The sequence below is a fragment of the Anopheles merus genome, chromosome 2R (assembly GCF_017562075.2).
Source record: "Anopheles merus strain MAF chromosome 2R, AmerM5.1, whole genome shotgun sequence".
NCBI classification, from domain to species: Eukaryota; Metazoa; Arthropoda; class Insecta; order Diptera; family Culicidae; genus Anopheles; species Anopheles merus.
This window is the reverse complement of record NC_054082.1, coordinates 17,626,104-17,646,799: the sequence shown is the minus strand read 5'-3', so window position 1 is coordinate 17,646,799 and position 20,696 is coordinate 17,626,104. Positions and strand designations below refer to the sequence as shown.

Sequence of the window (20,696 nt, the reverse complement as noted above, 5' to 3'; positions counted from 1 at the left end):
TTTTGACTGTGAGTCAATCGCTTTATTTACAAAATTTTAAGTATTTTTTGAAACTGTGTGTTCTGAAATGATTGAAATTAAGTTAAGTAGTGAATGATTTTTTTGACAGAATTTAAAATACAACAATTGTTTTGCCAATTTTGGAAGTTTTAATGGAGTGAAAAAAATTGGCATGTCATTTTCAGCTGTAAACAAAAGCTTTAGAATTTTTTGAAATTTCATCATTTTTGCTCAAGAAAGAATCAATTTACACAGTGTTTGTATTTTTTATGAGATGTGAGATAAAAAATGTTAAAAATCTGCTTAAATGCCTTGTAAAATTGTCATGATTCCTACAGGAGTCAAAAATTGATGACTTACAGACAAACATAGGTGCGTTAGAGTAAAAAATTTTCAAAAAATTGAGGCCTTAAAAGCAAAAATTGATGCGCACTGTCAAAAATTGATGCATTAGAGCCAAAATCAGGTGGCAATGACTGTAACGTATTAGTCTTTCGTTCGAACAGTGCTGCTAACGAAAATAAAGCATAACTTAAATTAAGTAAGACTCTTCCTTCACCGAAATCAGAAATTTTTTATGCAAATTGTGAGCAGTTACACAAACAGCCGTAGGTCATTTATTTTCCAAACATCTTCGAAGTACCGGGCATCATTTAAATGGCTCTAAGTATGATTACTAACGTAAACAAGTCGAATAGTTACAACTCCGTAGACGGAGCTGTCAAACAGTTCCAGGAACTCCCGTTGTAATGTTTGATCGCACACTCTAAACCCTTCAACCGGTGTATCGATTGTTTGACTCAAAACAATTTGCATCTGCGCGAGCCCGAGTTCCGAAGAAAACAAAGTGTACCACCGACACACAAAGTTGGTGTTTATTTTGCACACTCGCACAAGACTCGTCGAGACTTGGATGAACCCGGAAGAATGATTGACTTTCCCCTCGCTCCGGTGGACTTACACCCACAGCAGTAGGCCCTCGCGCGTTGCGGTTGGCAAATTCGATCGAAATCCTTTAGTTTAAACATTTGCTTTACATCACGAGCCTCCTCCTGCGCCGGGCGGAAGGACCATCGTCCTTTGCCGGTCCACAACAATGTACCCTGTTCGAAGTGCAGAGGGCGACCTCTTCTGTACATTGTTTCGTAACACCATTGACGTGTGGCACACACCCTCCAGGGGTCAGCAATGTTTGTGTGGAGCTGTGTGTGTATGGTAATTTTAGGCAAAGTTCTTTTCCTGCGAAAATGCGGCGGTTTGCACATCGGAGCGAAGCAAAGCGGTTGAACGTTTATGTAAATAATTCCAGCTCCTTCCTTTGCTCCAGCCTGTGGGTTGCAAAACATCAAACACATCTTTCTCGGTGCACATCACCCACACAACCACACACACACACACCTGTAAGCGGCAACCGTGGTGTCGGCAGAAGGGTCGTGTCGACTTCCGCGCGACGAGTACTTACAAATTGGATGCACTTGTGTACGGTGCACTGCTGGTGTACGTACCTGGTAATAGCAAACACACAGGGCGAGTTTAGTTCCGGTGTGGTGGTGCTGCTGTGGTGTTTGTTGATGCGTCGGAGGACCACACCACAGGAAGGGAAGTGGCACAATGAGATACATACATACACGGTAGCGCAGACAAACAAATTGAACGATTCCACAAACAAATTGTAGGTTTTTAATGCAATTACGGGTCGAATCTGATGCAGCTGCATCGACCTCTCGGGGCGGGGGGATGGGCATCGTTGTTGTTGTGCTGCTTCAGATGGCATCAAATGCACACTTGGCCATTTTGGCTCCCGGCGGCTCTAGAGAACCACCCTTCTTTAGAGGAAGAAGGAAATGCCTTCGGCTGGTGCTTCTTTTCAGCCGGTCATTACATTTCTTAGAAGCCGGTGAAATGCATGCACTACACACACACACACGCTCATTTTCGGGGCAGCTTTTCCCTTTTTGTTCTGACCGAGTGGTCTCCCTGCGTCTGACTGGTGTCATCTTGTACATTCATCATCTGTGTGAGCGTGAGTGCAGAATCAAACTCTAGAACCTCAACCGTGATGCAGCGAAGGAAGAAATGGGATAGAGATTCCGGAAGCTTGTGCAAACTGCAGTTCGCCTTTCAGGCGAGAAGGGGCAAGGGGCATCATACAATGCACAAAATGCACATGGTGGATGATTATGCAACACTGCCGGCGGGGGTGCGTGCTCGCTTGCATGCAAAAAGTGTGCCCGTTCTGTGTTGTGTTCCATTTTTATTCCATGGAACAACAACCCCTATGTTGCGCTCACAGGGAGGTGGACAAGGGCTTGGGGGTATAAATCTATTTGGTAAATAAATAAATGAAACGTTACGCCGACATAGCCGGGACGGAAAGAAGCTTCTTGTGCAACTGCAGCGAAAGGGGACTGGAAAACTGCGGAAGCCATATTTAATTGGAATGTTTCTCGCGCAACGAAGGAACCAGCACGGCATTTGTGGACGAGGCAAATTGCGAGGAAGAGCTCGCTCGCTTTGTGTTCTGACGTGTTCTGACAGCGATCCATCCAGCCGAAACTCCTTTCCGTGCGGCACAGAGAGAAAAAAAACAAAACAAATCTTTCGCTTTTCTATTATCCAATCGATATCCATTTTCTTCTTCTCTCTCCCGCAATTGCGCATGAAACTTTCCCGCGGCAACTGCTACCGGTACTGGCGCGTCGCTGCACGCTAAAGCTTGCCATGACATTTATTTGTATTTGCTGTTTGATAAGACAAAACAAATAGGAATCTCGGCCGCCGGGTGTTAGGGGAGGAAGCCCGTTGGTAGCGTGTCTGGCTACCTGACATTTGGAGGGCTCTTGATTCTAGTTGGATTTGGGTTTGGGGGGTTTTTTTTTTGGGTATATTTTCCTACTGAAAGGGAGGGCGTACTGCGAAGAAGTAGGCGATGATTCTTCGAAAGGCTTACGCCAAGTGGAGTTTGGGGAAGGGAACATAATTGGGATTCCATTTTTCCAATTGGTATTAGTCGGTGAGTGTGCCGTTTGAGTGTTGGTAGCAAATCGGTTTTACGCTAACAAGGAGAAGTATTAATCACGCAATCCAGCCACGGTAAACAAATAGTGGATTGTGTGTGTGTGTGTTTTTTTTTAGACAGTTTGAACCAATTGAAAGGGGCACTTGAAAAAGGAAAAAAAAACAGCATGAGACTCCAATGGATTTATTAAACGCAAACACCTTTTACACAACCATGCTTGTGTGACCCGAGGAGCTGTAGAACATTAGAAAAGCAACGTACTTTTTTATTTATTATCCATTTACAACACACTGGTTGTGTTAGTGGGGAACACATTTACATTAAATGTCCATGTACGTTACGGTGCATTTTTTGTTGGTGCAGCCCGCTGCTATGTAAAGATATCATAAAAGGACCCCTCCGAAGAATCGCTCAAACCGCGCGAAGAAAGTGAATTAAATACAGAACAACGGACCAACAGAACGATTGCAAAGTAAAAGTACGCATTCGTGGCCAATTCCGCTCACAACGCCACCAACGTAGCTTCTCCCGTTTTTCACCCCGTAAGCCGTCATGTTTAACCAAACACAAAAAAAAACAACGTTGCTTTTCCCTCCGTCTCATTTTCCTAAACCGCTGCCCCAACCGGCGGAAGAAAGTCCAGCTGGTCTATTAAAACTAAATTCAAATTAATTTCCCTCGCGCACCGCCCGCCGGGGCAGGGCATCAGTTAATATGTTTTCCATGTTTAGGCAATTGGCGCTTGGCTTGGTGGTTGTTGTTGTTTTTTTACACATCGCTTCATGCGTACATCCAAAATGGAGGGCTTTGTGATTAGATTAGGAGGAGGCAGTCGACTGAAGGAGATCGGTCGGGGCCGGCTGAAGTGCTGCTTAAGGAATAATAAAAAATGGACAGAATAATAAACACAATACATGGTCGGTGTAGGCAGAGGGAAAGAGAGAGAGCAACACTTAACGCACTCAGGAAGGCAGATTTTCAGCGTACGCTGGAGGTTTTTCCCGCAAAGCATGGAAAGCGCCCCGAAAACTGTGCCGCGGGTCGCTCATTTTGCTGACCACACCGTGTGTGTGTGTGTCTCGTGTCTTCATGTATATGTGTGTGTGTGTGTTTGTGTTCTGTGCCTGTGCCACAAGAAGAAATGGCTGTTTTACATTCCGTGGCGAGAGGGCTGGACGGTCCACCCACCCCACCCTCCCCATTATGCTGGCGGTATTTTCACCGCGCACTCAGCACAACGGAACTAATTAATAATTCATTATTTATTACGCTGGAAAGGAACACAGGTTCTCGGCGTCGCCCCGCTCACCCCCAGCTCACCAAGACGACGCTGTGCGGCTGTGCTTTGGGCGTTGCAGCATTTTTGGGTTTTCCCTTGTTTTTCGACAGCGTTCATCAGATGAAGAATGGAGCGGTTTTGTGGCTGACGCGGTTGAATCGATCCGGTTTCGGGCTCGTTAATGTACACACGAAGGCAAATATTTTGCTTTGGCTTCCGGAGAAGCGATTCCATCTTTAGGTGGGCGCCCATAAAGTCTACACACACACACACACACACTCGATCAGGCGGTGGTGCGCTGCTTATCGATCGTTCAAATCGAACACTCTGTTTTGAAGCAATTGGAAGTCAAACATGAACAATAAACAGAACCGCCAATTTTACTCCGGTTCGGGGGGGTGAACAACGTCGGCGCTCACGCCGAATGACTAATTTGTGGCCCTTAATTAATCCGCATAAGAACTAAATCAGGAGGAATAATCACGCTCTACTTTGAGTGGTGTGTGAGTGTGTGTGTGTGAGTGCTCTGTAATTGTTCAGGCATTGATGTTTTGTACGAAGTTTGTGCTCTTATCGTTGTGTTTTTCACGCTTTTCCGTACTTTCTCCTAGGGAAGATAAAAGCATGATTACAGTTGTTTTGTACCTCATGTCATTTAATCTTTCAAGAAATCGCGATGTTTCAATGACAAACATGTCTCATCACTTACCTTTTTACTTTTGTTTAACCAAAATCTACTATAATTGAAAAAATGTAGGTAAAAGATTAAAAAAACAAATGAAATTATTAATATATTATTATTATTAATTATTACTATATTAATGTAATAAACTTTCTTTTATCGTATCGATTCTCAAAGTTATGTGTAAACATTGTCATCAAGATTTGTGTTTATTGAAAAAGTTGAATTGAATTTGAACGTTCTATTTTAATATTGTTGAAGTCCTAAGCTCTGCATGTGTTTGCATCTTCCATGTATTTATTGGCAAAATGTCTTGTAACGTGATTGATTTATATAGACAAAAAAAGAGTCATAAATTAATCAATACAGTAACTAGTTTTTTAATTCAAATTTCCCCTTTGACTTTGACATTTATTCAGCCTTCTAATTAAGCGTATATTCATGCTAGTTACATGGTTATTGATCAGTTTAGTTTTGAGATTATCGAACTAATACTGCTTTTATGAATAATAAACTAGGATTTAAACATCTTCAATTTCTTCCACAAAACCCGCAACCAGCGAAGAATGAAAATTGGTCAAAATAAGCTTATCATTGTATCCCGGGCGAAAACTTTTCCCAAGTGCCTAGAGATATTAGGAATGCTGGAGTGGCAAGATCTGGAAAATATGAAACATTCCTCGACATTTGATTACAAGGATTTGAAGATCCTTATTGAAGATATGTCCTTGACCACGGTTGCTTGACTTTCTTTGTCGCTACAATCGCAAGTCAACTAATAGTAATAGTTGAGTTAGTATTTTTGTGAATTTTGATGTGAATTTGCCTATATCTGGTACCGTGATGGCAAAGAAATCGTGAACATACGGTCATATTTTACTGCACACATTATTCTAGGAAAGAGTTTCTTCCTTCAAGGAGATTATATGAAAGAAAGGAAATGATATCACAAAATAGTATCGTAACAACGGCCACAGTACACAAAAAGATTCTTTGCTTTCTGCATCAAAAGTTTCAAACCTTTAAAGTACAAACTCATTACAAGCAAGCAATTGCCCCATTAATTGGGCTAAATGGCGTAAAATCTATGTGCGATGGTATCTCAGTGACTACACAACAGTTTCCACACATCATGCAACCGTGTAAACTGACCAGCGAGATAGAGTGAGAGCATTCCTTTGAATAATAATCGAATCGATCGGAAACAAAACTCCCATAGCCCGTGAGCGCATTCCGATAGGGTCCCTGTACACCGATCGTGCTGCTGCTGCTGCTGCTGCCCGCGATTCCCCCTTAAGTTTTCGGTGTCTGTGTGGCATCGCCGATAATGGACAAATGATTCGGTAAACTTTTACACCTTTAATCATGTTCTCTATGCTTCGTCGAGCATACCGAGCGCAAACCATGAAACCATCGCCCCCTACCCATCCTATCCGCTCCCGCAGCCTTGTGTAAGTGGTTGAGGAATTTTAAGTAGCGCAAAATTGGATCATGGACGGTTAGTTTACTGACCATTTTCTGATTTATAACGTTGACTGCTCTTCAATCCCGGCCATTTCGCGGTTCTGGCAGCGTGTTCCAGCATCTCTCTCTCTCTCTCTCGCCTCGCCTCGCCTCGCCCGCTTTCATACGCTGATTAACATAGCGTAACATGACCCCGGCCTCCCTTCGGCCTGCGCGGGCTTTAACACACTATCGCCAACTCATCTGCGATCCGACGGGCTTCAATCGATTGGGGGCCGATTCCATTCCGTGTGATGTGATTTGCTGTGAGGGCGACCGAAACCGGGACCCCAGGACGCATCTCGCGCGTATCCTTCTCGCCCAACCGCATCTGCAGCGGCATTTAAAGAGCGCCGGGAAGTGGGAAGGGCGAAACCTTTTAACGAATCCTAATAACCTCAAAATTGATTTACGCTCAAAAAATAGAGCCGAATCACTTAATGGATCCCGAACGAGGCGGAGAAAAAAGAAGAGAGGAAAACTCTCACCGACACTCGATAGATCGATAGAAAAGTAGCGCATAAAGTCATCTAAAAGTCGACCTACGTTCGTCAATCCTTTCGGTTGGCCGGGTCCGTTTTTGTGTCTATTCACGATCATCATCTTGATCGACTTGCTGCCTCCCCCGATTGGTGCCGGTGGGGGTATGTATTCATGCCGTACCGACCCGGTCGGCCGCGAGTGTCAGACCGCCGCAGCCGTGCGCGCCCAGTGCAGTGCCAGACAGCTCGTCTACCGCTTCACGCTCGCTCGAATGACAGGGCACTATTTCGCACCCGATGAGGAGGCTACCGTTGCGTCGAGATGTGTAAAAGATCACGGGCCCATAAGCCTCCAAACTCCACCGATCGATCCCGAACCGATCGGCTGAACTCCTTGTAACCCCCCGGGATTTCACACGCACGTGCACCCTTCCTGCTTCCTTCGACGGGGCAGCAACGCTTACGCAGCATCCGATCGAGCAGGGCATGGATCACAGGCAATGGCGGTTTTTTGTTGCTGTTGAGTTCGTTTACGCTGGTGATGATACTATTAGCTCGTTCGTTCCTTCCGTGGAGGTGCTTAATTAGCTGGCTGCGGTCTGCGGGCGAGTGCTGCGGCGTTGTATGATACGCGAGATTTTCCCTTTGCGCTGCGTTCTCTTATTGAAATTGATGCGCGTTGGATGCGCGAGGGCTTCGAACTATTGGAACGCGTTAAGAGTCGCTGGAACTGTGGCTCGTGTTAGCTGTTCTCAATTATCGATCGCTACACCTAATTACCGATCACGGGAGGGGGCGTTCGCCGAGATCGCTGTAGGAGGGCGCTACGAATCAGCACTGTTTGTCGTGCCTTTAGGGAGCGCTTTGAGGGTTTAGATGTTTGGGGGTACTTAGAAAACTTAATTATTCTGCTAATTTGCTATCAACTTCAAACCAATAATTTTGTGTTCCAATCTCAAAAGGATTATAATTGTGTTGCAAACAAAGCTGGTTGAAATGTTGACATTGGCATAAAATGGGATCAACGTCTTGTTTGACATTTTGTTTTCTCTGTTGCTCACTTGACCGGAAAGGACACTCACACACACACAATACCGGTAAGGGACAAAACCTCCTAAAGAAAGCAAACCTTTCGCTGTTCTTTTTCTCAATAAAAGACTCAAGAAATACCGCAACGATTAAGAACGGAACACGGCTGTGCTGTTGTTGTTGTTTCTTTTGGTTTCTGCAGCTCCAATAATACCAACTCTAATCCCGTACCCGTCGAGGGGCGTAACCACTTCCGAAAACAACATCACCCTTTTGCTCGGCACAAACCCCGCACACACAAAACACAATGGCACACAACGAAGGGGCTACACTTTTTGGGCTGTCAATTGAGCAACAAAGGTAAATCGGCACTCACACACACACACACAACGAAACCAAAGCAGAAACATAACATTTGTGAGAAGAATGGCTGTTGTTTCGATGGTTTGCCGGCATGAGCTTGTTAAGGTTTACATTAAGGAATGGAGATTGTTTCTTCTTCCTGAAGTATTTTTTTTTTGAAAACAAAGCGTTTGTTTTACCTTGTTCGTAACTAGGAGTGAAGCTGTTCAATTTGATTTGTATGAATGGAATTTATTTAAAGGAAAGATTGTGAAAATTTGTGGGAAAGAAAAGAGAAGTTTGGCTTGAAGATTTGTTTGATAGTATTGTTTCAATTTATAATTGTTCATAAATCTATACCATGCACAGCCTAAACTCACTAATTGAACTTCCATTGCTTGTCAACTATTGAGCTGTGTGTATGTGTTTGTGCGTGCAGCTATTGAATTCTTATTTTACTTCAAAAGCCTTTCTAATTATTTCTATAGTTTTATTGACATTTTTACATTTAAGTTGATTATTCTGCTCTTGATTAGTTCAATTTTTTTTATCAGCGACTTGGGTTGTAATATGAAAATAAATAATGCAAAACAAGCTTCCACTTCTATTGTTCTTGTGTTTTTTATGTGAGATAAGTAAAAAAGCTTAACGAAATGATAGAGAATCACACCAATTACTTACAGTACCCTTGATGAAAACTAATGGAATTGTATGAAGTGCTTTTTTGGGTAATTTTGCTGAGAGATCTATATTTTGGGCCGTGTTAATTTGTTTACGTACAATGTGGGGTATTTATTGAGACAAATAGTCCATGCTACAATTGTTCTCAGTACTTGGAAAAAAGAAATATGAGAAAGGTGTATTATGTAGTGCAATTCGTGTAAATTTGCATTGGAAATGATGTTTTTTCGCATGCTTTTTTGTGATGTTTTCCTGCAATTTTCTAATTTGCTTGCATTCGGTATTGTTCGTAATAATCAGTGTATTTTTTCACCTTTTGGATATTAGTTCTGGAAAAAAACAGAAAATCATTCGAAACCATCTGCCTGCGTAAATTAGAGCTTTAAATACTTTGTACATAAAGCTGAATAGAATGTGGTATACATTTGTTGTAATAAAATGGCATACGAGCTTCACCTTCCGGTTGATATACACATTTTCGTTTATTTCAGTTCTAGGAAGTAAAAACAGGTTCTTAAATAAGTAATCACGTACACAGAGCTTGAATTTCGCTATACCTTACACCTATAAATCTTTGTATCCTTTTTTCCTGTCTCAATTCGAACCTTAACGCATCGAACCAACAATGCTTGCCGTCTGCCTCGCTTCCTGCACCATCGAACAGGATTAGGTCGGTACCGCTAGCTAACAAGTGGAATCATTCTAGCTGCATGAAACATTGGCATTTAAACCCCAGTTTGGGACAGATTGGGTGGTTTCAATACAAGCCGCGAGGTGTCCACGTGGTAATAAGAGTGATTGTTTTTGTGGGTGTGTGAGTAAGAGAAAGAGTGTGAGTTGTGATACAAAAAGGAAGGGCAAATGATCGTTGTTTTTTTGGCGAATGTCCTTCTTCCAGTCCCTACATTCGGACACTCTTCCTGCTCGGGAGTGGGTTAGTCCCGTGTGTCACACAATCAGTCAATTAGCGTCAATAGGTACGTGCACTAACGGGCGCGTATCGGTTCGAAATGAGACAAACTTAAAGAGTGCACATTAAATATTGGTCTAATTACACAAGAAATAAAAAATAAAATAATACAAACTCAACAAACAGCCTTCGGTGGCGCCACTAGAGCACTAACAGGAACGGGATTGAGGAACCAACTGTCTCTCTGTCTCTCTCATTCTCTCTCTATCTCTCTTTTTCTCGCTAACTCCCTCCATTTCTCTCTAAAGACTCGATCGGCAACCTTCAAACACTTCGCAGTGCCGGTCCCAACGGACGGCTGAGATCGGTCGGTGCTGCTCCCCCCGACCGGGGACTGTCCGGTTCGGTGATGGAACCGGATGGTGATCGACCACCGGAACCCGTCTCCACCGTCCTCCCACTGCTGCCATGATGCAAATGGTGAAGGTGCTGCTGCTGCTGCTGCTGTTGCTGATGGTGGGCCGCGGCCAAGCTGTGGTACGAGCTGTGGTGGAAGTAGTGTGGCGGTATTGCACCGAGCGGGCCCATCATCAGCAGCGGATGGATGGGCAGATCGTACCCGGCCAGGGCTGGGTGGGCGTACTGCAGAAAGTGCGGTATGTTCGCGCCCGGCAGACTGGTGGCCGGTGGTAGCGTCCCGGTATGTGGATGCAGCCCCGGGTGCTGCTGATGATGGTGGTGGTGGTGCAGGGCGGCAGCATGATGTACCGGGTGGCCGGCGAGCGACAGTAGCGAGGGTAACCGGTGGTGGTCGGGCGATTCCAGCAGATTAAGCTTATCGTCCGCACCGCCCCGTTTCGAACGCTTGTCCCGCACGGCGGCCGGTCGGGCCGGGCTGGCACCGGGAGATTCGCTCGCTTCCCGCTCGTTGCGGCCCCCCCTCCAGCGCTCGACCGAGTGCTCCTCTTCCGGCGTGATGAGGCTTTCGATCGTAAACGATCGCTTCGGTCGCAGCGGGGTACGGGTGGTGCCGGCCACCAGCGTCGTCTCGCCGCCGCTGCTGGAAATCGGTGACAGTGGGCCGGCTACGGCCGGCAGGGGAGAGTGCGGCTCGAGCGTGGGCGAGTGGAGCATGCTGGCAGGGTGCAGGATGGCCGGATCGGGCAGCATCGTGGTCGCCGCCGTTGGGCAGTACGCTTCGGCCGAGTTTTGCGCGAGAAATATCCGATTAATGTTGGCCAGCGCCGCCAGCTCCTCGTTCAGGATGTCCTTGTCGGTTTTGTGCAGCTTGAAGCGCTTCCGCCGCCGCAGCAAGCTGCCATTTTCGAACATATCGAACGCCTGGGGATGGAGGGCCCAGTACGCACCCTTGCCGGGCCGGTCCGGCCGCCGGGGCACCTTGATGAAGCAATCGTTGAAGCTAAGGTTGTGCCGGAGCGAGTTCTGCCAGCGCTGGGTGTTTTTGCGATAGTACGGAAACCGATCGGTAATGAACTTGTAGATATCGCTCAACGGTAGCATTTTGTCGGGCGAGGACCAGATGGCCATTGCGGTTAGGGAGATGTACGAGTACGGGGGCTTCTGGTCGCCGTACGTGTCACGGGATGGTCGTGGCATTTTAATCCGGTATTTTGTTTGCTTGTTTATTTGTTTTACACTACGCAATCACTCACTCTGTGCCTTACCATTCAATTGCAATGCGAATATCTTCAGCCTCTTTACGCTCACGGTCACTTTTGGTTCTTTTGCTACACTCTCAAGTACATTCTAGCGAGCGGCAAACATCGTCTTCACTAACTGTATTGTGCATTCTTCACCGTCACAAGGAACGTAGCCTCGTCAGCTGCGATCACGCCAGAATAATCTTTGTTTTTAAACCCACCGCATTCACATGCAACTTATGCACCATATATATATGCACCGTCCAAGCACGTTCCACTCGATCTGCGGCGACGGCACCGAAAACCCCGTCCCAGGGAGAACAATACGAGCCCGAGTTTTTTCGCGCAAGTTTCCAGTCGAACGTCAACACGTAACCGGCGAGCGAGCGAACGCGGGCGCTTGTTTGTATGATACTGTTTGGTCTGCTTTATCAAATCAACAACCGAAGGTGTTGAAATGCGGAATGATATGTTAAGCGGGCAGTGAGGCGGCCTCGTCTTCGGCCCAGAGAAAGAGAGATGCAGTTGTGCGCAACATCAGCACACCAACACAAACTGCCGGGTGACTGCGGGGAACCACAGCCAGCACACCAATACCAATCCGCGCGCCAACGATTGGGTGTGATGCAAAAAAGCACACAGCAACATTAGATGTGTTTGTGTGTGTGTGTGTGTGAGAGAGAGCAAGATGGTGTGAGTGTGAATGAGGAGTGTAGCCGTCGAAGGAGCAACAGAGAAAGCGCTTTTCTTTCCTGTACCAGCTCGCCTCGCAATGGTACGGCTGCAAGGGTGGAAATGATCCAGCACAACGGCGGGCAGGGTGTGCGGGCAGTATATAATGTGTTTGGCTGGTGCGGTGCGGTGTGCTGCAAGCTTACGAACGAGCGAGCGCGCCGAACACACTGTTTACATTTTGCCTTCCCCGTCGGATGCGAGCCAAGCGCGGTTTGCTGTTCGCTGCTTTGCAAGCTTTATTTTTCTCGAACCGGGACGAGCAAGCTAAACATTTGTACAGTCCGGTGTGTGTGTGTGTGTGTGTGTGTGTGTGTGTGTGTGTGTGTGTGTGTGTGTGTGTGTGTGTGTGTGTGTGTGTGTGTGTGTGTGTGTGTGTGTGTGTGTGTGTGTGTGTGTGTGTGTGTGTGTGTGTGTGTGTGTGTGTGTGTGTGTGTGTGTGTGTGTGTGTGTGTGTGTGTGTGTGTGTGTGTGTGTGTGTGTGTGTGTGTGTGTGTGTGTGTGTGTGTGTGTGTGTGTGTGTGTGTGTGTGTATGTGTTTGTCAGTATATCGACAGTGGTGTACACAAATATGGTCCTAGAAACATGAAACGGACATTATTTCAATGACTTTATTGAGTACCTTAAGTGTTTGCTGAACAAAACGAGTTGTTTTTTTACATTAGTTTAACTTATTGAACTATGTAGAATGAAAATGCAGAATATTGGAGCAAAAAAATCATAAGAATTGTGCTATCAATTAGGATATGGATGATTCAAAATAACTGTAAAGAATAAATATCTCCTTATAATAATTAACTAGAAACAGTAACTTTAGCTATTTCTTCTCTTAGAAATAGTGATGATACATCGATCAAAATTGCACAAGTAATCTAAATAAGCAATAATACGCTCGAACTTCCAAACATTTTTACCCTTATTTATTTTTTGCAATGTAAGTTGATTTCATTAAACTAATTTCACCGTAATACGCAATTAATTTTAGTCAAAAAAACATCCCAAATATTCTCATTTGCCTACACAATACAACCGCAGCTGCGTAACTCACTGTACATAGGCATGGCGCCTGTGCCCGGTTTGCGTTAGGACGTGCGCAACCCCCACCCGGCCCAGCGTAAATGTAAAACAAAGCACACACACACACACACACACACACACACACACCATATTGCGAACGAAACCGCACACAGTGGGCGGAGCTACGGCCGCCAATTGCAAAAGAAAAATGGTGGTGAACTTTTGAACAAAGCTTTCCGGCGGCACACTTCCGATGCTTTCTTCACGCACCTCTCCGTGCGTTGCGCAAAACTCAACCAAGCGGGGACAGGAAAATTGTTTTGCAGTGCTGTTTTCGTTTTTGTTTTTGTTTTTTCGATACAAAACCGGACCGGAGCTAGAATAATCATTTATTTAGCGATGGAGTGCGATAAATAAATCAAATAGTTTATCAAGCGCTAGAGCGGGAAACGAATGCACGCGGAGAGCGTGAGAGCGAGCGAGCGAGCGCAGCACATTTGAGCGAAGGAAACGCACATCCATTTTCCGCGAAATCGATCCACAAAGGAAAAGGTGGAACCAACCCGAAAAGGTGGTGGTGGTGGTAGTTTGCCCCGGGAAGATAGATCTTCCCGGGGGTCCCGGTGCAGAACGCAACGACCATGGAAGCAAGACCGCAGGCAAGGAGGGAGAGAGAGAGTGTGAAGGAGTAGTGGGGGCTTGCGAGAACTGTTGTCGGTCGTTTGTTTCGAGGTAAATTGACAGAAAATTTAATTGAATTATTTTCTTCCCGTTTCGCCGACGAAAACGAAACCGCCGAATCGGCGAAGCGTGTAATTCTGGTTCGTATAACGCATATAGATAGCGTTTTTTTTTTTTTGTTCGCTTTTCTCCGCTGTTGGTGCTGTTGGTTGGCAAATGGGAAGCTGTTGGTGGCGGCGGTGATTTAGGTGCAATGTTTGTACATTCCGACAGTCGGATTCTTTCTGCCCGACAACGCCCTTTGCGGCGGTGCGCTTTGGTGGATGCATCGCTAGGATAGAGCTGCAATTGAATTGCAGCGGGGCACGAACCACACGAGCGAAATTGTTTCCATTTTCGCGAGCTTGTTGAGCATGGAGCTGAGGTTTTAAGATATTCAATAAAATATGTTGCTTCTCTTGCGGTTTGCATCGCCATAAATCAGCTGAAGATTGCATCGAGACGAAATATGAGTTGCTAACATGGGGTGAAACGAAAGGATATATGCGTTTCCTAGCTGGAATGGTGATTTCATTTCCTATCGGAATTTAACTGATAGACACGTTGAAACTTCATTTAAAGCTCATTTAATCTTTTTTAGATCCTCTTCACATAATAGCTAACGAAACAAAAATATGTATGAAACAATGTTTCCACAGTCCTTTCACATCTTTAATATGAAGCATTACTTACAAAGAGTTCAAACTTGTGCATACATTGCAATCATTTCTATAGCACCCGTTACAACATTTGTACAGCACAACACAAGCATCTGTTTCCTTGATCAAACTCGTCACTATCATCTCTTTCCATTTATATATTTCTTAATTCAAACCTTCCTCACTAAGGGTCGCTTCTTGGTGCAGTGTCCTCCGGAGTCTTCCCGTACCTAAGAACACGTGAATAGCCGCGGCTGGATGAGCGATAGAAGAAGAACTGAAGATTGTGATTCTGATATGGTACATTTTTCATCATCAAATGTGTGTGATTACTGGCCGGACTCTGCGTGGCGGCGCGGGTAGAGAATCCGCATGATGCAAGTGGCAGCAAGCAGCAGCACAACTTCAACACTGCCACCGGGACCCAATCACACCAGACGCAATCAAAAACAAGATGAATGAGCTCGTGATTATGGTTGCGGTTACCGGCCTTTTTTTATATACACTTATATTGTCCCAACATCTTGCCAATCTGCCGTTCTGCTACACCCCTATGATACAACACACACACACACACACTCGGTAAGTAGCTAGGTCGATAAAGAAGTGCTTGATTTCTTCCTCTCCCCTCGTTTTTCCTGCGTACGCTTTCATTCTTTCGGGTAACACAATGCTCACAAGTACACTCCGAGAAGGAGTGTTCAATGAAAGTGACACAAAGTAACCAGCACACCTTGCCATCACCTGTTCAAATCTCTTCTCGGGCGCGGCTGCTGGCTTTAGTTTACTTTGTCGCAGCCCGCAATCGAGGAATTCACGTGGGAATGGGAATTTATGTTTGATTTGGATAAGGTAGCACATCCAACTGCGCTGAACGATGCGCAAAGGGAGAGGGTGGTCGTGAGCAATCGGTACGGTCAGGTCCTTTGTCGGCAGTAGTAGAGTGTAGTGTATTAAATTAAACCTTTCTTTATTGTGCACTGCAAATGATGGGAAAATACCTGTCGGATGTAGCGATAAAAGCATTTTGAGTGGATCGCTTCAAAGAGTCAACTTGATTGGAGACCGTGTGTGTGTGTGTGGTGGTGGTGGGAGCGTTACAACTTAAGTCAATAATTCTTTTTCAAATAATCAACCGTGTTCTATTCTTGCAAAGTGCATATCGCGGCATCGAGTTGATGAATTTGGAGTTTATTTACAAAACACCAAAACGTGTCAAATTTAGGACAGAATAAGGCTTTAAATGATTCTCAAAAGGTAACCATTGATTTACTTCAAAAGCAATAATAAGATGTATCCTGCAAAGTATACATTTATAGGTGACTCCATTCTTTAACGGCTAAACATGGCTGTCATGGCAAATTGTATAATACTTTTTATTATTTTTATCTCCTTTTTGCGCCCGAAATGCTTAAACAAAACCCAGTGCTCTCTTCAAAATACGCAGCAAAGGTCATTTGCTGACCACTGTTTACCAGTGTGCCGCATCAAATTGCATGTTTCAGTGACAACATCGATCCATAGCATTAACTCACACCATCCCATCAAAACAAAAAAACAAAAAAACGGTGCACGCGTACCGCAATGGATATCGAAAACAAATTGTACCTGTGCTTGCGTCAACAGTGCAGCACACATAAACAGAACATTACACAATGCTAACAGCGCGTTTTAGGCTTCGCGCAAACCTTCCTGCCCCGGTTGCGGCAACACTGCCGCTGCTGCCTACTGCTTGCCAGCAAAGTTCAATAATGAATTTATAATCACTTAATTTTTCTCCCTCATGGTCGCTCGTTATCAAAGCAAGCCGTGTGGCACTAGCGTGATGTTGCTGTTGCTTCTGCTGCTTTTGCTGCTGCTACCCCTCTACATTGGCTATCGCGCTGGATATCGGCAATTTGCCGGACCGTTTTCCAAACGACCCGTCATTTTGCCGACTCTACCCCCCCACTACATGTAGCGTCGTTTTCTATTGATTTAGATTGCATGGGAAAGCTGCTGGGTATTGTGTGTTGTCCGATACGATCGCCTGTGTAATTGTCATCGAATTGGAGCTAATAATTGGATTATTAAGCTATCATCATCATCATCGGTGTCGTCGTCATTGCAAAAGCTGCACTATCCTATCCCCCTGTGAAAACATGATGATGTCGTCGGCCTGGTGTTGTCCATCTTAATAAAGCAACACGCTGCCCTGCGTCCTGTCGCTTATCTTCTTATCAGTGTTTTGTAGTAGTTTTCAGTTCGTCGTGTACGGATAGTGTAGGCTACTCATCAACACCGAAACGCATCAATCCTTTCTCCGTTTTTTTGTTTGTTTGTGTCTGCTTGGTATCATAAGCGTGTAATACCACGTTCCAGGGGTTCCGTTTCGAATCGTTTTGGGACCTGGTGCAGATGTTGTGTGCGTTAACCATAGCGCAACACGCAACGCGCCCGATAGCCGGCCAAGGGCCTTTTGTGATGGTGCCCGGTTTATGCGAATAATATGCATACCGAAAAATGGACCTTTTGTGCTGGGCGCTGCTGCACGGGACGGTAAATCAAATGGAAAACGGTTCGTGCCCACCAGAATGCCCTAATGTTCCGGAAAGGAGCTCCCAACTCGATGACACGATTACACAACGCTTTGTTCCTCGTCGACCGGTGTGTTTCTGTCTCTAAGGTGTCTGTTCTTTTGCGTTCTTACATCCCCTCCCGGGGGCTAGTTCATCGATCATTTGAGGTCATTTGGTATACTTTGTGGGGCGTTTTCCTTACGCAAAGGGAAGGCGAGGCGAGCAGGCTTTTCCTTTTCGTAGACTTTTCCCGGCGCTCATATCAAAGTCGTGTTTAACACAATGTACAACAAATTTATTATTTACTGAAATCGGCACGGAAAAGGCCTTCCCGCTAACCTCATCCTGGTTTTCACGGTAGAATCGGTGTGTGTTGCGGTAATAAATGACACACACACACACACGGTTCAGGAACTGGCGGTGGCCCTGCCAAAGGGAAGACATTTTTCGAATACATATATTCAAACGGGGCAGATGCAACTATATGCGTAAAAGGGAAAATACAGCCTATTATGGCGCACAGACACACACGGAAGGGAAAAGGGTTACGGTGGAAGATGATTTATGATACATTCCGGGTATCCTGCCACTGTTCGCAACACATACACAACGGGCTGGGAGGGTGGAGAGCAGGGATAAAAAAACAAGGGAAATTAATAATAGCACCCAAAATTGTGCCAATAGTCGACGGGGCAAAGTCAAATGATGATGCCGCCCTAGAGCAAGGTGATGGTGAACTGGTGATGGTTTTTTTTTTACCAAAAAACCATTTTCAGGGTGAGCAAGAGTAACAACGACCACGAGTCCATTCATCCATTTCGACAGGCGTATAAAAGAAACGGGGTAAATATTTATCTCCCCGAAAAACTTACCCGTTCCGGATTAGTACTTGGTGTGTGTGTGTACCAAATGTGATAAAAATTGAGCTTCTTCGGTTTACGCTGTTTGTTACCAAGGTTTTGCCAGTGTTTTTATGACGCTTTTTACGTTGTTCATTTCATGCAGTATTGGGTGGGGAGACACACACACAAAGCAACCGTTGGGAAAAGAATAATAAACTCACCCATACTACTCGTGCCGGAAGTGTTGGATGGGTTTCATCCCTTTGGAGTCCTTAAATGGGCCGTGTAAACGATTGCTGCGATTGCATTTCCAATTGTAAAACAGTTGGAACAAGTCCTTGCGAGCAGGATTTTGTTTGTGCGTTTGTCTGCTGTTCGCTCCCTATCACATCACTTGCCACACACAGTTGGGTTGGCCCCTTGGGTAGATGTAGTTTATTTTGTCACCCGGTTTGTTGTGGTAAATTAAGAGTCATAATTGAAAATTTAAACTGATTTATCATGGCGCCAGTAGCAGCAGCAGCAGCAGTCTTGTAGTCTCCGGCCATCATCCCGACGTTCCCGGGGACGCGTTTACACAACCCCACACGGTGGCCTTTTTGGGCAAAAACGGTGCGCTCCGCAATTTTGCACGGTTCACAAAAGGCAAGGGGTGAGCATGCACACAGTAGTACGCCAGAAGCGGTAGCGGTGGAAAAGTTTGTCCTTCTTTCCGGATAATTAGATTATCGATGTTTAACAAGCAGGATTATTAGTTAGGTTGGGCCGTGAGATGACACGGCGTGACGGAACGGGAAGGTATGGGCAACCGTATGGTTTTGTGGTTCGTCGGTTGGCGTTGGTGAGGGACTTTTGGTTTTCTTTTTTTTAACTCCGTCATACACTGTGCGGAGCAATAATTCATCGTAAATGATGCAATATTTTGACAGGGAAGCATTTCCGCCAAAAACTTACTGCCGTGGCAAGTGCTTTCCGGGGTTCTGATGAATTAAGGCCGTTAGGCAGGATGTAGGGATGTATCCAATCGGTCGTATTTATGGCTAGGGGAACGCTGCCATGTGGAAAGTTGATTTTTGGCTTTTATTTTTTGGGTGTGAGTGTGAATGGTTGGGTAAGGTAATTTCGTTCTTTGAAATGACTTAAACAGTTACTAAAGTTTTGTAGTGTCTTGTGAGCAATAACACTAGTAATTTAATTCAAGAGAGAAAATATAACTGAGGAAAAAATGCTAAAGTTTTGAAACAATGTTTTCTCAAGCTCCTGAAGATTCTTGATTCAAGACCAACTATGACTTACTTCGCAAACATCTTGGAGATTATATAAGCGTGAATATAACAAACATATTAATCTTTGAAAGATACGGTTTGGAGGAATAGAGAGCAATATGACATATTGAATACATAGTTAGCGACACATATACAATTTGGTGAATTTCTAATTTATGACTGTCGAAAACAGGTCTTTATAGCATAAACAGGTTACTTTTAAGAAACATTTGATTTTAAATCCCTTTTTAAACCATTCAAAGTATTTATCGGTTCTATGGTACAGTTTGGCAATATGAAATAGTAGGTTTTTTTTTTAAAGCCAAAGCTGCAACATATTTTAGAAATTATTCTTTACCCAACGGTTACTTACTTCATGGCGCTCCATCTGCTTGTAGGATGATACGTTGACCCAAAAGCCTTTTTCAGACTATAATACAGCGGTAGGTAACCTCAATTTCAACAACATAACACCAAAGCAATCGATAAGACGTACTAATGTGCTTTCGTAACACAATTAAGGAGCGTGAGGTATTTCCAAACACACTAGAAACAATTTACAATTCATTAGTTCATTTATTGGTGCAGTTAAATTAAAAAAAAAACTTGGAATGCGAAAGTACAACATCTTCATTCTTGCAAATTTCATACAAAACATATAAATAAAATATTCAATTTTCTCAATTCATAATTTTCCAACAAACACGTTTGCTGCATTAAAATCCATCCCAATATGGAGACCCAAAGCCGAGCTTAAAGGCACATCACGATACCAAGCTAGCAGTAATGACCAGTAGACATTTTATCTGTTGCAATTTATTATTGGTCATTTTGTTTCCCTTGCTCTTCCTCCGCTTGTACTGTTGCGAATACAGTGCAAGCTACTCTTTTTTTTCTTCTCCCGATCCCAATCTAACTGCAGCATGGCGAATCGACCCCAAACCCCTTCCCTTTTGCCCTTTGCTGCAGTATCGTTTCAAATGGTTGCTTCTATCGGTATCGTAAACACGAAACCGTTCGACACAATGTACAGCCCGCGCTACAGGGACGTGTCGAAACTGCCGAAAGCTGTCTAAGCGCGTCGAATCATCGGAAAAACGAAAAGCGTTCGATCTATCATTAGATAATTAATGATAAACTATTTAGACTTTGCTCTCTCGACATCGCATCGCTCGAGTGGAGAGAAGCCAACGCTGAAGCCGCTATCTATCCTCCGTGTGCCCAAGTCAACCTCATTAAAGACTGCCCTCGCTGGATAGTCACTGGGCGAGGGGGAGCCCTATTGACATTACGAACTTTGGCGTTCGTGAGGAGA

The 20,696-nt window shown here is 44.8% G+C and overlaps 1 protein-coding gene across 1 annotated transcript; it reads right to left on the bottom strand.

Moving 5' to 3' along the window:
* Positions 1-9,484: 9,484 nt before the first annotated feature.
* LOC121588651 (fork head domain-containing protein FD4-like) lies at positions 9,485-12,104 on the bottom strand. Its single transcript, XM_041906819.1, has one exon. The coding sequence runs from the start codon at positions 11,542-11,544 to the stop codon at positions 10,252-10,254; it is 1,293 nt and encodes a 430-aa protein (XP_041762753.1). The 5' UTR covers positions 11,545-12,104; the 3' UTR covers positions 9,485-10,251.
* Between the last annotated feature and the right edge of the window lie 8,592 nt (positions 12,105-20,696).

Excerpts from the sequence above, each read along its gene's own strand:
- LOC121588651 (XM_041906819.1), bottom strand. The coding sequence starts at position 11,544 with ATGCCACGACCATCCCGTGACACGTACGGCGACCAGAAGCCCCCGTAC.